The sequence below is a fragment of the Python bivittatus genome, unplaced genomic scaffold, assembly GCF_059951505.1.
Source record: "Python bivittatus isolate LINGU-HERP-01145 unplaced genomic scaffold, Pbiv_v1 ctg000330_np1212, whole genome shotgun sequence".
Taxonomy (NCBI): domain Eukaryota; kingdom Metazoa; phylum Chordata; class Lepidosauria; order Squamata; family Pythonidae; genus Python; species Python bivittatus.
In genome coordinates, this window is record NW_028277058.1 from 19,163,844 (window position 1) to 19,180,091 (window position 16,248).

Below are 16,248 nucleotides of genomic sequence, written 5' to 3' on the forward strand. Positions count from 1 at the left end.
GCAGTAATTCTAAGCCAAGGCCTGTTCATTTCACTGGAAAATGGCATTTGAACACTTTTTCTAACATTCATATACTTTTTATCTTCCTACAAAGAGGGTCTGGATGCAAAAATTATAGCTAAAGAGAAAATGCTAATGAAACTCTTTTTTACAACAATTAATAGGGCATTTTTATATATTTTGTTATATGTGTTGTAATTAAACAATTACAGTCCTATTCCATAATTTGAATGATATTAATTAACAAAGGCTTCGATCTTTTCTGCAAATGAAAATTGGCTCATGGAGCTTTTCTTTATTCCCTCTCAGCTTCCAAAAAATCTGCTCTCTAAAAATTGAGGCTGTTCCCAGAACAGGGTGGTGAACAGCAGGGGGAGCTGTAGAGGAAAGAAAAATTGGCTAAAATTAATTATTCCCCTGCCAGTTGGAACTTCAGTTGGAAAATGTCCATGCATTTGCAGAACACTTAGGAATTTTTAGATTAAAAATACTACTTCAGTACTAACCATTGATGCTTTGTTTACAATCATGAGATTTAAGTAACCAAGGAAAAAAGGCCCATTTATAGAAAAGGTGCCGTTTAAATAAAATTTTCCTGAATAAGCCTGCATGTTAAATGGAGGTTGTAACAACTACCATTTTGTTTGCAACTTAATAGATCTTTTATGCAACCTAAAGACATAATGTAAGAGCTATTTTGGTATAGTGGTTAAAGGTCCTAGGATAGAAACAAGGGGACTCAGAATTTTAGATCTGCCTTAGGGCATGAAACAGCCTGGTGACCTGGGGCCAGTCATTCTCTCTCAGCCCCAATAATCCCATTTTAGTTTTATTATTTAAAGTGTACATTTGGGAAGACAGCAGTTTGTTCTTTCATTTAAATGGAAGGTTTAGTGTAATTTCTTTATGAGATTTCTTAGGAATATTTTTGGGACACATCTTTTGCCTGCTACTTAATACAAGATGGTTTTTTGTGGATGAAAAGATAAAATTTAATGAGACCTGGCATTGTAATTATGGAAAGGAATTTGGAATGGTATTTTCTTTCCTATACTTAAGAGGAATGACCTATCAAACATTTGGTAATCTTTCCTTCCTTTGTTCAGTGTACAATACTAGAATTATTATCTGTTCACAGCATAGTTGATTAATAGCGTCATTGTTCAAAACAGACTAATGACAGTTGATAATTGCCAAAATTAACCCAGAGTAAAACTAAAAGACCCCAAGGTAGCCTTACCCAACTTGAGTATCCCAAATGTGTTCTATAATAGGAATTCTTCTATAATAGGAATTATGGAATTGAAATCTAGCTTGTTTGGATGCTATCAGGCTGTAGAAGGCTACTCTAAGAGAAAGCTAATTTGGACAACCAATTTACTATGTTGCATGCTGGTTAAACATAAATGCTAATTTTTGTTTGATTCTTGTTACAGTTCATTAGGGTATGATCAGTACAGTTTTCATTCTACATGTACCACCCAATCATTCATAAACTACTTGGAAGCCAACCTTCAATGAACTTGGAAGGCATAGGCGAGGAGGAGATCAAGGCTATCAGGAGGGAGGGGGTGCATTCCAGAGGAAGGGGCAAGGCAAGCACTTTCTCAGCCCGCAGCAGGACTGTGGGAAGAAGAAGAGGCTGAGGCTAGCTCCTCCCTAGACTCTTACGGGGTATATCTGCTAGTAGCTTTAGGATAGGTTTAGTCTGGTGAGATTCTGTCTATAGTATGTAAGCAATAAAGGAACTACACTGGACTGGACTGTTTCGTTGCTGTTCTTGGGCTGAACCTGACATCAGTCTCCTCCTCGCCTATGCCTTCCATTACATGCTGGCTTTGAAATGTTGAGGCAGCGAATTTCATGAGCCAGTCTCCTTGCAGCTGACCTGTATAAAAGTTAAAAAATAAGATTCATAACAAGTCTTATTGCCCCTGCTCCTGGAGTATAGTCAAGTCTGGAGGTTACCAGTGCAAGCATAATTTTTAGGTAATTTTCTTCCAGGAAGTGATGCAGCCAAAACTGATAAAAATGCTCCTAGCTATTGCCTTGATCCAGGGCACCAGAGAGAGAGATGAGTCCAGAAACACTCCCAAACTGTATACCTGTTCCTTCTGGGATAGCAGTCTCCCATTTAGAACAGGCAGAATTACCCCCTCATTAGAATGATTGTCCCTTAAAATGAGCACCTCCCTCTTGTCTGGATTCAGTTTCAGTGTTATTCCTCATTACTGATTGCAGAGAGACATTCAGGGGAGTCACTCCATTTCCTGAAGATGTCACAGAAAAATATATATGTGTGTCATGAGCATATAGCTCCAAAAATGAGACTAGTGGCTTCTCAGATCACGCAGACCAGAAGAAAGCAAATTATTTTGACCCATTTCAGATGGGCTTCATGATGGGCTAAGGGATGGCGACTGCTTTAGTGGCCAAAGATGATGTTTGTTTGGGGATCAGCGTCTCCTGATTATCATCCCTAGTGGTTTCATGTAAATATTGAAAAGCTTTGGCAACAAAATGGAACTCTGAGCAATGCATTTTCAAGGAGCATCTGTCTCCAAGCTATGCTTTCTAAAATCTACTTGAGAAATAGAAACAACTGGTGGAATCAGCTCCAAATCATTGCAAGACTTCTTGGTAACTAGCTGGGTTCAGTAAACTTTTCAGGCAGATCATCTTAATAAGTCCACTGCCCATCTAGAAGTGAGGTGTAACCTTAATCAATTTAACCAGATGGGGTTCCATCCACAACAAAGGGGAATCTGGAGGCTTTTCCACTAACAGAAGATTCCCCTGATTAGAACAAAATGCCAAAATACAGTGGGGCAAAAAAGTATTTAGTCAGCCACCAATTGTGCAAGTTCTCCCACTTAAAAAGATGAGAGAGGCCTGTAATTTTCATCATAGGTATACCTCAACTAATGAGAGACAAAATGGGGAAAAAAATCCAGAAAATCACATTGTCTGATTTTTAAAGAATTTATTTGCAAATCATGGTGGAAAATAAGTATTTGGTCACCTACAAACAAGCAAGATGTCTGGCTCTCACAGACCTGTAACTACTTCTTTAAGAGGCTCCTCTGTCCTCCACTCGTTACCTGTAGTAATGGCACCTGTTTGACCTTGTTATCAGTATAAAAGACACCTGTCCACAACCTCAAACAGTCACACTCCAAACTCCACTATGGCCAACACCAAAGAGCTGTCGAAGGACACCAGAAACAAAATTGTAGACCTGCACCAGGCTGGGAAGACTGAATCTGCAATAGGCAAGCAGCTTGGTGTGAAGAAATCAACTGTGGGAGCAATAATTAGAAAATGGAAGACATACAAGACCACTGATAATCTCCCTCGATCTGGGGCTCCATGCAAGATCTCACCCCGTGGGGTCAAAATGATCACAAGAACAGTGAGCAAAAATCCCAGAACCACATGGGGGGACCTAGTGAATGACCTGCAGAGAGCTGGGACCAAAGGAACAAAGGCTACCATCAGTAACACACTATGCTGCCAGGGACTCAAATCCTGCAGTGCCAGATGTGTCCCCCTGCTTAAGCCAGTACATCTCCGGGCCCGTCTGAAGTTTGCTAGAGAGCATTTGGATGATCCAGAAGAGGATTGGGAGAATGTCATATGGTCAGATGAAACCAAAGTAGAATGTTTTGATCTAAACTCAACTTGTGTTTGGAGGAGAGAGAATGCTGAGTTGCATCCAAAGAACACCATACCTACTGTGAAGCATGGGGGTGGAAACATCATGCTTTGGGGCTGTTTTTCTGCAAAGGGACCAGGACGACTGATCCATGTAAAGGAAAGAGTGAATGAATGGGACCATGTATCGTGAGATTTTGAGTGAACACCTCCTTCCATCAGCAAGGGCATTGAAGATGAAACGTGGCTGGGTCTTTCAGCATGACGATGATCCCAAACACACCGCCCGGGCAACGAAGGAGTGGCTTGGTAAGAAGCATTTCAAGGTCCTGGAGTGGCCTAGCCAGTCTCCAGATCTCAACCCCATGGAAAACCTTTGGAGGGAGTTGAAAGTCCATGTTGCCCAGCGACAGCCCCAAAACATCACTGCTCTAGAGGAGATCTGCATGGAGGAATGGGCCAAAATACCAGCAACAGTGTGTGCAAACCTTGTGAAGACTTACAGAAAATGTTTGACCTCTGTCATTGCCAACAAAGGATATATAACAAAGTATTGAGAAGAACTTTTGATATTGACCAAATACTTATTTTCCACCATGATTTGCAAATAAATTCTTTAAAAATCAGACAATGTGATTTTCTGGATTTTTTTTTTCTCATTTTGTTTCTCATAGTTGAGGTATACCTATGATGAAAATTACAGGCCTCTCTCATCTTTTTAATTTGGAGAACTTGCACAATTGGTGGCTGACAATACTTTTTTGCCCCACTGTATATAACTTACATCATGTATTGTCCCTGTGATCAACTGGGATAGACCATCCTTATTGTGGCTGTTATCAATTCCTGAGTTGTTCCAGGAAAAACGGTCCTAAAATGAATATTGAAATCCAGGGATCTCAAACATCAAATCTAATTCCCTCTAGTCAGTCAGGGATTTTGTCAGACTGTAGCACAAGCAGTAAACTAACAGAATCTTCAATTTATTCCTAATTCCAAAAGGTGTTCATGCTCAATGTGCACCAGTTTTGTCACAGGTATCTTGGTAAGGGAGATACTGTTTTCATGAATCACAGCTACACCACATTTTCTCCTGCTTCAGTTGACAGTGTACTTCAGAGTATCCAGCCAGAACAAACAGGACTCATATCAGCATACCTGCTTCCCTAAGTAGGTATCTATTTCACAACCAATGTGGCTTTCTCATCTACAATCAGATCTCTGATTTATACCTGACATTATGGAGGATCAAGACCAGGTTCTTTGAAGGGCTGGGATCACTCTTCAGTATCTCATTGCTGACAAGGCTTCCAGAAGGGACTATAGCTCTTAAATGTCTAATTTCTTTTTCCCTGTGTAACAGCCTGCTAACACCAAATCTTTATTCTCTGCCACTACTGTGATAGTCATCCTAGGGTACTGAACATTTGCTTCTACTTTAACAGGTCAATTAAATAAAAAGAATATGATGCGGGTGCTGGGGGGACCATTCAACCCAACATCAAAGCAGAAAAACAATTAGTATTCCTTTCAACCCATGAAATACACTGAGCATATTTCCTGAAGTGGCAACCAACCTTTCACATCAGGTACCATTCCTAGCACTCCACCTTTCTCTGAGATCAGGTGAGATTACCTATCAGCTACTCCTGCCTCTGACCCAAGAGCAGACCTAATTGCTCCAATACATACATTCTCACATTTTACAGTTAGAGGTACTAAACTCAAGTCACCCTTGAAGTAGCAACATCATCACCTAGGCCAACTATCCTTAAATGTAGACCTCTCCAAGAAACAGAAAGCAAATAATGTACAGTATAGGATTATAACATGTATAGTAATAGAAATATTTGTGTTGTGATGCAGGCAGATAAATTCTTGTGAAACTGCAGATGACTTCTATGGCACCATGGGAAAATTAACACAGGAGATGCTGGAAGATAAACTCATTGATAGCAATGAACTCATGCAGGTTAGTAAGGAAATATGAAATTAAGGTTGACTGTTAAACCAGCTTGATGCAACTTTTTAAAAAAGTATTGAAAGTTAATTAGGGAAAAGGGTAAATGGGTCAATCCCTGACTTCCAAGTAAAGCCAAGAAAGGCCTCTGCTTCAGTCCCAGTGCAACTGCTGTCATATCAATCAGTGAGAAAATTGGGCTAACAATTGACATGATATCCTTGCTGTGTTCAGTAACTCTTAAAGCTCTACTGAAATTCTTAATAGCTCTCCCACAGGATATTGTTCTATTATTAATAACAGGATTCATTAAGGTATTGTTTGGCAAGTATATTAAAAACAAAAAGGAATCTTATGAACAATGCAATATGCTTTTAAAATAAATATATAATGGTTGTCCATGTAGCTCTTGAAATATCCTTGATAATTCCTTAGATGTTAGTCTGTATAGTGAGAAATATGTGATGAATATCAGTTTAAACCTGTTCTCCATTCAATTATAGTCTGCATTTCTGTGGTTAGTGTGATGTGTGAAATCACAAAATACAATCTTTTATGACTATCACATCTGGGTTGCAAAAATCCACTAAATAGCATCAAAGAGACAAACTCTGCAGTCCAGATTTGATAGCCCTCTGGTATTTGTCAGAATAAAATTGATCTAATTCAGATAAGCTAATGACAGCTTCTCCTTCTCCTTCTCCTTCTCCTTCTCCTTCTCCTTCTCCTTCTCCTTCTCCTTCTCCTTCTCCTTCTCCTCACAGCTAAGTGTGTATTACTTTGAAGGTATTTCTGAGCAAGTGGAAATTACATATTTCAGGAGAATAGTCCTGTTATAGCTAGAAATGAAAACAAAACCTGTTGTCTATGTGTGTGTTTAAAAAAAACCTTCAATCTCTGGAGATCAGCAACACCAATGAAATGATATGGTCACTGTTTAATTTATGGGACAGACTCTGTAAAAAAAACAGGTTGCTATTGAAATAAATAATTTCCAGATTCTCTCAGAATCCTCCTCCCCAGGAATGGATGTGATACATTAATAATGAAGCAGGTGAAAGTAATGAAACTCCACTAACGGTGGGGGACAGAATTTAGTCTTACATTGCGGGGGGGGCTTTTTGTTTCCATACTTGTGGGTTTTGTACTGACCCACGGCATGGGAAAAAAAATATGTTGCAGGAATTTTGCCACTCCCTCCTAATACAAGCATAAAGGAATTTCATCTTGAGAAGAGCTTAATGCTAAATTGTTTGCCCTCCACTATCAGTACAATCTGGAATTTCCCCCACTTTTCATGCAAGATATACAGTTTGATGTCTAGCAGATTTGCATATTAAGCCAAACATGTTCACTCAATACCTTATTTATTAAAAAAAATGTAATGGAGAAACTGTTCCCAGTATTATTGCTTTCGAATTTTCATCTGGCATTATTTATGCCCTTTGTTCATTTCTTAAAATTGCAACATCTGTGTCAGGCCCAGCCCAAGAACAACAGGGCAAGAATCCAGCCAAGTTCAGTTCTTTATTGCTTACATCAGATAGACAAAATCTTGTCAGACTAAATCTGTATTATGCTAACCTAATAGATATACTCTGGGAAAATCTAGGGAGTGGCTATCTTAAGTCTCTTCTTCCCACGCTCCTGCTCTGGACTATGTTGCCTCTTGTTTCTTCCTCTTCCTTCCTGGAATGTGCCCCCTCCTCCCTGAGAACCTGGATCTCTACTGCATTCCATCACACCTCCCCCTTCATAGGTATATTCCATCACAATCTGTTAGTCCATAATTTCAGTTTGCAGAGGCTTATATTTAGAACAATATTTGAGAATAAGAAATCTGTTGGTTTCTTATTATTACTAGGTACTAGATAGCAGTACCTAGCTGACCTTGGCTGGTTTCAAAAAACAATGCAGAGTTAGACCTGATTAATAATTGGAAAGGAAACCACCAGAAGATCCCAGGGCTGTAGGCTAGACTGGGGAAAAAAATTAAAATATTCCAGAAGAAGCAGTCAGTGGCAAATGTATTTGTACTGTGTTCCCAAGTAAATTACATGGATGCATCCATTGTGGGATGCATCATTCCCATCCAAATTGTTTCCTTCATAGTGGAGAATAGAAGAAGGATCACCTGCTATCCTACTTTTCATTTCTATTCAGCTATATGTTCATATACATATATGTTATGTATATGAAAGGGTTAAAACTGGAATAACCAAATGCCACTCTGTTTGTGACTGTCCTTTTTTAAAAAAAATTTAACATACACAATTAACAAAACATTTTTAAATTAAAAAAAATAACAGACACCAAAACAAAAGAAACAAATAGAAAAAAACCCCAACCCCAAACAAACTAAAAAAGAGGGGGGAAAGGGGAAAAATTAGCTTATATATTACATTTATCAATAGTCACAATAGTCCCTTTGGGACTGTCCATGCTAACTAGCCAAAGTATTGTTTCTGGTGGCTCTGCAGAATTCTGTGATATATCAATAATATAGATTATTGATATTAAGTCCTCTTCCCTGTTTATCTCTTCCATTGTTGTTAAGTCCTTATATCTCTTCTTTTGCCTGCATTTAATCCTGTTTTGCCAGTTAACTGTTTCTGAAGTTTGCTGAGTTTTAATGAATAAACATCATGGGATGTTTTTGCTACCTGAACCAAGTGGTGTGTGTGTGCTTGCGCTGATCTGGCTGTAGGGATTGGGAGGATGCTGGGTACAAACGTCTCTGGAAATGGCCCATAAGAATTTTCCAACATCCATGAAGTTATTAGTACAGCTTGACTCTAAGGTACAGTGTCCATATTTTCTTGGAAAAAATAAAGGACAAACCTGAAAAAGGGGCACGTCCTAAGTTCATAAGAATAACAAATTTTAATTGTTTATAACTTTGCTTTACAAAGGAAAATTCTAAAGCAAAACCAAGAAAATTTTTACAAAAATGTATATTCTAATACAAATATCCAAAATCAAACAGTATTTGTAAATTTATTTTAAAAAGGCCATTCAATTTCCATATTTTTCATATGAATGTGAAAGACTATGCATTAAGTGGTACCTTTTGTATGGTAAAAGTTACCTGACCAAAATAAAGGACAAAAGTGAGTTTTTGAAAAATACTGTAAAACTAAAGAACAGTATGATCCCTGTACTCTAAGGAGACTTTATTTAATTAGGCTCATAATATTCAAAACTGCCTTATCAATATGTTTCAGTCATAAATCATAAGTATGTATTACAAGCATTTTCAAGTCTTCAATTTTTCTTAGTGTCACTGTCATACAGCTGCCTTGGTAAAATCTTGGTGGTTTTGATTATTTATTGGATGACCAACAATAGAAGTACTAAAAAAATGAGAAATCAACTTGATGTGACAGTCTTAGTTCTCTTATTGTAGCATAATGCACACTATGTAATTCCACTGAACAAGGCTGGAGAGTATTAGCACAAAGTCACCTAATGAGCCTTGTGATTTAATGAGAATTTGAACCTGGATGAACTAGGATCATCCTAGTCTAATATTCTAACTAAACCTTGATTGATATAGGCTTCCTGATCATAGGAAGCATATCAGATTTATTAGTGTTAAGATACTGAGAAATCCATAAAAGAGTGTTTCTTTATATAAGTAATAGACATTTTTCTACAGATCTATCTGTTGTTGTTGATACAGACTATTTGTTTAAAATTGAAATCATATTTTATTTATTTATATGTCAAATTTATATCACTGCCCAAGTCCCCCACAAGGAGGGACTCTGGGCGGTTCCCAACAAAACAATTTAAAATCGATAAAAACATAAATAATACAAATATAAAATATAAAATACAAGTATTAAATACAATAAAATCCAAGAGATGGTGATATTATTTCAGCCTGTGACCAGATAATATCGGTCAAAGGTAAGACTAGGGAACCAGCCAACCCCAAAAGTGACTATTCCCATCCCCATCCCATGTGTAATGGCAGAACCATATACAGTCAGGTCCAGAAATATTGGGACATCGACACAATTCTAACATCTTTGGCTCTGTACACCACCACAATGGATTTGGAATGAAACAAACACAATGTGCTTTAACTGCAGACTGTCAGCTTTAATTTGAGGGTATGTACATCCAACTCAGGTGAATGGTGTAGGAATTACAACAGTTTGCATGTGTGCCTCCCACTTGTTAAGGGACCAAAAGTAATGGGACAGAATAATAATCATAAATCAAACTTTCCCTTTTTAATACTTGGTTGCAAATCCGTTGCAGTCAATCGCAGCCTGAAGCCTGGAACGCATAGACATCACCAGACGCTGGGTTTCATCCCTGGTGATGCTCTGCCAGGCCTCTACTGCAACTGTCTTCAGTTCCTGCTTGTTCTTGGGGCATTTTCCCTTCAGTTTTGTCTTCAGCAAGTGAAATGCATGCTCAATGGGATTCAGGTCAGGTGATTGACTTGGCCATTGCATAACATTCCACTTCTGTCCCTTCAAAAACTCTTTGGTTGCTTTTGCAGTATGCTTTGGGTCATTGTCCATCTGTACTGTGAAGCGCCGTCCAATGAGTTCTGCAGCATTTGGCTGAATGTGAGCAGATATTGCCCGAAACACTGCAGAATTCATCCTGCTGCTTTTGTCAGCAGTCACATCATCAATAAATACAAGAGAACCGGTTCCATTGGCAGCCATACATGCCCACGCCATGACACTACCACCACCATGCTTCACTGATGAGGTGGTATGCTTAGGATCATGAGCAGTTCCTTTCCTTCTCCATACTCTTCTCTTCCCATCACTCTGGTACAAGTTGATCTTGGTCTCATCTGTCCATAGGATGTTGTTCCAGAACTGTGAAGGCTTTTTTAGATGTCGTTTGGCAAACTCTAATCTGGCCTTCCTGTTTTTGAGGCTCACCAATGGTTTACATCTTGTGGTGTACCCTCTGTATTCACTCTGGTGAAGTCTTCTTTTGATTGTTGACTTTGACACACATGCGGTTTTGCTGTCCGCATCAGGGTGGGCCACTCATGGGGTCTCGACAGGCGAGAGTGAAGACAAACACGCAGGTTTTCCTCGAGGTGAGTGAGCCCAGAGCGTGTTCTGAACTACTCTTTTATTGGGTATTACAAGTCAGGAAGCAGGTTGTGGGGGCAGGTTGTGGGGGCATATAGCCTTTTATAGTCATGCAACAGCTTTAAGCAACACTATTGGTTTATTCTATGTTTCCTGTATAGCCTGTCATGGTTATACGTTTCCCTACTTGCTTACGTAGCATCAGGTATTTCTCAAGCAGTGATCGCCTTATCGTGCTTTTAGGTGCTTTTATTATCTGGTACCTTCCCTCATCCTAGGTTTCTGGTTCGTGTGCTGGCCACTGGCCTGGCCACACTGCAGAAGCCTGAATCAAGTTTCTGATAAGCAAGCATTTTATTCCAACATCTCCTCCGTTTTTGTTTTAAAAGTAAAACTGGTGGATTCCAACTCTTCGTCAGAGTCTAATATGCGGAGGGATGCTTTTTCCATATTTTCTCCAGACCGTATTGGTTGGTAATGGTGGCGTTCCAGTACCATATTTTCCAAGGCACCTATTTTAGTTTCCACAAATTTTGTTAGGCGAGATAGAATGCAGGGGCCAAATGTACATGCAAGGAGTAGCAATATCAGTGGTCCTGCTATGGTACCTATCAGGGTGGTCAACCATGGGGAAAAGTTGAACCAGGATTGAGACCATCCTTGCTGACCCTCCCTCTCCTTTTTACGTTTATCCAGGCCCTCCCTGAGTTTGGTCATGGAGTCCTGCACTATGCCAGAGTGATCTGCATAGAAGCAACATTCTTCTCTTAAAGCCACACATAACCCCCCCTCTTTTAGAAAAAGCAAATCAAGGCCTCTTCTGTTCTGCAAGACCATTTCTGAGAGGGAGGTTAGGGATTTTTGTAAGTGAGAGATCGAAGTTTCTATTCTCTCTAAGTCTTCATCGATGGCTGCCCTAAGGTGGTGGTATTGGACATACTGATTTGCAAAGGATGCTATCCCAGTTCCTGCTCCTGTTAGGCCAAGTCCTACCAAGAGAGCTACTGTGAGGGTGGAAATGGGTTCACGCTTGTGTCTTGTGAGTTCTGACCCTGAGTGAATGTTGTAAACTTCTTCTGTGTGGTAGTATATGCGTGGCATGACCTGGACAAGGATGCAAAAACCTTTGGTGCTTATTACATGACCATGGGCACAGGCCGTGAGGCCTGTAGAGCAAGCCCACCATCCATCTGTGGGTGGTATGTAAAAGAGTGTTGTATCAACCTCACTATGTGTTGTGTTGCAGTATTGTTCATACTGTGTGGGAACCTGTCCAAGGCAGGTTCCCTTGCCTGAGATTGACTGCAATGTTTGTGAGCCATGTTTCCATCTGCATGCCTTGTCATTCGAGGAAGTGTTGTATGGAGAAACAAGCCCTACAGCCTCATAATATGGGGGTCGAACATCGTAGCAAAACCAGCAGGCTGTAGTAAGGTTGGGATTGGTGTCATTGACCATGTGATAGGTGGCTGTGACGATGTCCCAAAGAGGGTTCCCAGGGCGGCTCTGTGAAGGGGAAAAAGAATAACCGATGGAAGTAGGCGAACTTTTCCCGGGAGTGGGGGTGAGTTGTGGGGGTGGCTCCCTGCGGTTGGCTGGTATTGTCTTGGGGCCCACCGGTACCGGGGGTTCTATGGGGGTTTGTGTTAGGCGTATAGTAAAAATATTCCCTGGCTCCCCGGTTTTATCATGAACTCGGCCTCCCCAAGTGACCCCTGACTGCCACCCCGTGTGTCGTTTTCCCTCAGCGGTGAAAGAGATTTTAACCGGATTACAATTAACATATGTTCCAAATTGGTTTTGCTCACATCGTACGTTCTCACCAGTCCGTCTGAGCGTAATAAGATCACCTCTGAAAGGGGGGTTCCATGTTATTTCTCCCGTGGAGACGCAGCTCCAGTCCGCACAAAAGTAATTGTTTTCCCCACCACACTTCTTCCGGTATGTTGTTGCCCTGACATGGCCGGGGCAGACATAAAGGGGCCATCTCTTGATCCATCTGTGGCTAACCATACCCGGTCTGTTGGGAGAAGTGGTGGTGTCCATCATCACACCAAAGTCAAAGTACAGGTCAGGAAACCAGGACCCCGGCACCGCCATAGATGAAGTGGAGTTCAGGATGTCTGCGTGTGCGTCCAATACCGCCCACGTTAGGTTCTGGGGTTGATGGGGATTGTGCTGCGCATAGTTAGGTGCGCAGAGGGCAACGCTCAGTAGCTGAAGGGCAACCGGGAACCACAGTATTCTTCCCAATTGAGGCAGATGTGACATTTTGACTGAGGCCCTTCCCTTGGTCTACCTTCTGTTGTCCCTGCTGTCCTCTTCCTCGGCCGTACGTTGAGGGTCAGCTTCCAGAGTGACACCAGTAAGGCCTCTTATGTGGGGAGGAGGAGGGGCGTCTTGGGCGTCCGGCGAAAGCGGGAGATGACAAGGACGGACGCAGCGACCAGGGACCCACAGAACCTTATCGGGAAGCTGAATGGCCGCGTAACCTCGACCCCAGGTGATGAGTTGCGCAGGCCCTCTCCAGGCGGGGTCTGGCAGGCAACGATAGTAGACAAGTGGTCGTTGGTGGTCAGCGGCAGGTTGTGAGGCAAAGTGACGACAAGCAGCAGAAGTGGCAGGTAGTCCGGTCAAGTTGAGAAAGTTAAGAGTATAGAGGCAAAGGTTGAGAATGTCTTGCACCGCTGGGAGGCTAGGGGCCCTTTCCCCTTTGTTTCTATATATCTGTCAAGAGCATGTTTTAAGGTCTGATTTGCTCTTTCAATTATGGCTTGACCTTTGCTGTTGTATGGTATGCCGAATTTGTGTGTGATTCCCCATTTCTGGCAAAAGGCGGCAAAAGCACTGCCTGTATAGCCAGGCCCATTGTCTGTTTTAAGTTCTTTTGGGCGTCCCAGCGTTGCAAAGGTTCGAATACAATGATTAATAATGTGTTTAGAGGCTTCGCCCCTTTGAGGGGTGGCCATGATGAACCCCGAGTAAGTGTCAATGGAAACGTGTAAGTACTTCCATGGGGAAAAGGAAGCATATTGGGTAACATCCATTTGCCAAATTTGGTTGCACTCTGTCCCCCTGGGGTTAACTCCCATGGGCACAGAGTGCACTTGTTTGCTACAGGTGGGGCATTGCTGTAAAATTGCAGTGGCCTCTGTAGCAGAAATTTTGAACTGCTTAATGAGCGCCTTTTTATTCTGGTGGAAATAGGAATGACTTTCCCACGGAGTGGGAGAGGAAAAGGCAAAAATGAGTGGGGAGGAGGATGCAGCCGCAGCCGCAGCGTCGGCCACGCTATTTCCTTCCTGGAGGATACCAGGGAACGGTTGGTGGCTACGAATGTGTGCAACATGGAAAGAATGAGTCCTTTTAGAAATGAGGTGTTGTAAGGACAGAAACAAAGATAGAAGAGTTGGTTCGATAGAGGGGGATAAGTAGGCTTGATAAATGGAGGAAATAATTTGGGTCCGGCAGGGCGTGACACAGGACGTGCGTCTTGTGGCGTGAGGGAGGAAGAAGAAGGCGGAAGCAAGGTTCTGGTAATGGCGGAGGCCAGCGCAGCCATTTTGTGGCTGGTGGTTCCGACAATACGACATGCTTGGAGAAAATCAGCCAGGGTGATGCCAGGTTTGTTAGCTATGGGCTGGAGCACCTTTTGACAGTCCGAATTAGCGTTTTCATAAGCCAATTTCATACACAGTTCACCTCTAGCATCTACGTTGTCAATTTGGCGTTCTAATGCAACTTGAAGGCGACTAATAAAGGAAGAATAGTCTTCTGTAGGCGATTGAATTATTTTAGAAAAGGTTTGCAAAGGTTTGCCCTGATTGTCAGCAACCTTTCGTAAGGCTGCTAAGGCACAATTTTTAATAATAGGAAAAGCAGCTCTATCGGAGTTTTGCTGTTGTGCAATAGTGCTGATGGTGCCAGTCCCCAGGACATCGTCAGCAGTAACATTTTGAGGGAGTCCAGCATTTATGGCAACGGCAGCCTGTTTGCCGTACTCCGAATTCCAAATTACATATTAAGCAGGGGTTAAAATCATGCCAAAAAGCGACTGCCAATCTGCAAGCAGCATTTCCACAGCAGCAATAGAAAGCGAAGTAAGCAAGCCCATAACATAACGCGACTGCAGGCCATAATCTCTAACAGCACTTTTAATCTCTTTGATTTGTTTGTAATCTATGTGCGTATGCACCGGCTGGCCGGGAGCGCCCGCAGCAGCTCCGGCGGGCACCACCCAGGTCACCGGAAACATTGCACACGCTTCAAGATCCTCAGCAGAGAGTTGACCTGACTGCTGAGCAGTCTGCCTAGCTCTGATTATGTGACCCCCCTTTTGAGGTTTTATAGTCAGGGGGGGACTTGGAGCCATGGGAGCCGTGGGACCATTGGCTGGATCAAGGCACCCAGAACCTGCTGACATGGGAAGTAAAGTGGCCGGAGAATTTTTAACAGAATCATACGGGGGTGGTATGGGTTCTGCCGGCATTTGGTTTTCGAATTTATGGTGAATCATTAAGCATTCCATGACCACACGCCATGAGGTCAGAATTTGGACCGGGGCCCTAAGGGCCGCGTGGAAGTATTCCCCCAATTTTGTCCATGTGGATATTTTCAGTGACCCTTTTTCAGGGTATGATGGACATTGTTGCCAAATGTAAGACAAAAGGCCAATTAATTCTTTGTTTTTCAAACGGGGGAGGGTTTTGCCTCCGTTTGAAGAAATTTTAGAGGAAGATTCGGTTAATTCCCTCAATTCCTTCAGATGCGCTGTCTGTTGTTGAGAGAATTTTCCGCCCATACTTACGAATATCCAGCCGTGTTTCAGACGGGACGAGTGCACAGCTCCCCTCGAGCGAATAAGTAAGGACGGTCCGAGACGCACCTCGTGAAATCACGCGATCACGTCGGGGTCACCACAATGCGGTTTTGCTGTCCGCATCAGGGTGGGCCACTCATGGGGTCTCGACAGGCAAGAGTGAAGACAAACACGCAGGTTTTCCTCGAGGTGAGTGAGCCCAGAGCGTGTTCTGAACTACTCTTTTATTGGGTATTACAAGTCAGGAAGCAGGTTGTGGGGGCAGGTTGTGGGGGCATATAGCCTTTTATAGTCATGCAACAGCTTTAAGCAACACTATTGGTTTATTCTATGTTTCCTGTATAGCCTGTCATGGTTATACGTTTCCCTACTTGCTTACGTAGCATCAGGTATTTCTCAAGCAGTGATCGCCTTATCGTGCTTTTAGGTGCTTTTATTATCTGGTACCTTCCCTCATCCTAGGTTTCTGGTTCGTGTGCTGGCCACTGGCCTGGCCACACTGCAGAAGCCTGAATCAAGTTTCTGATAAGCAAGCATTTTATTCCAACACACACATACACCTACCTCCTGGAGAGTGTTCTTGATCTGGCCAACTGTTGTGAAGGGTGTTTTCTTCACCAGGGAAAGGATTCTTCGGTCATCCACCACAGTTGTTTTCCGTTGTCTCCCGGGTCTTTTGGTGTTGCTGAGCTCACTGGTGCGTTCCTTCTTTTTGGAATGTTCCAAACAGTTGTTTTGGCCAC

The 16,248-nt window shown here is 42.2% G+C and overlaps 1 protein-coding gene across 4 annotated transcripts in view; it reads left to right on the forward strand.

The window, feature by feature from the left end:
- The window catches only part of TBC1D30 (TBC1 domain family member 30), a 66,851-nt gene that overhangs the window by 39,648 nt on the left and 10,955 nt on the right, over positions 1 to 16,248 (forward strand). For all 4 annotated transcript variants that reach the window (XM_088141785.1, XM_088141784.1, XM_088141786.1 and 1 more), the window contains one exon: positions 5,521 to 5,626. In XM_088141785.1, coding sequence (XP_087997911.1) covers positions 5,521 to 5,626 — 106 coding nt within the window. The remainder of the gene's footprint in view (positions 1 to 5,520; positions 5,627 to 16,248) is intronic.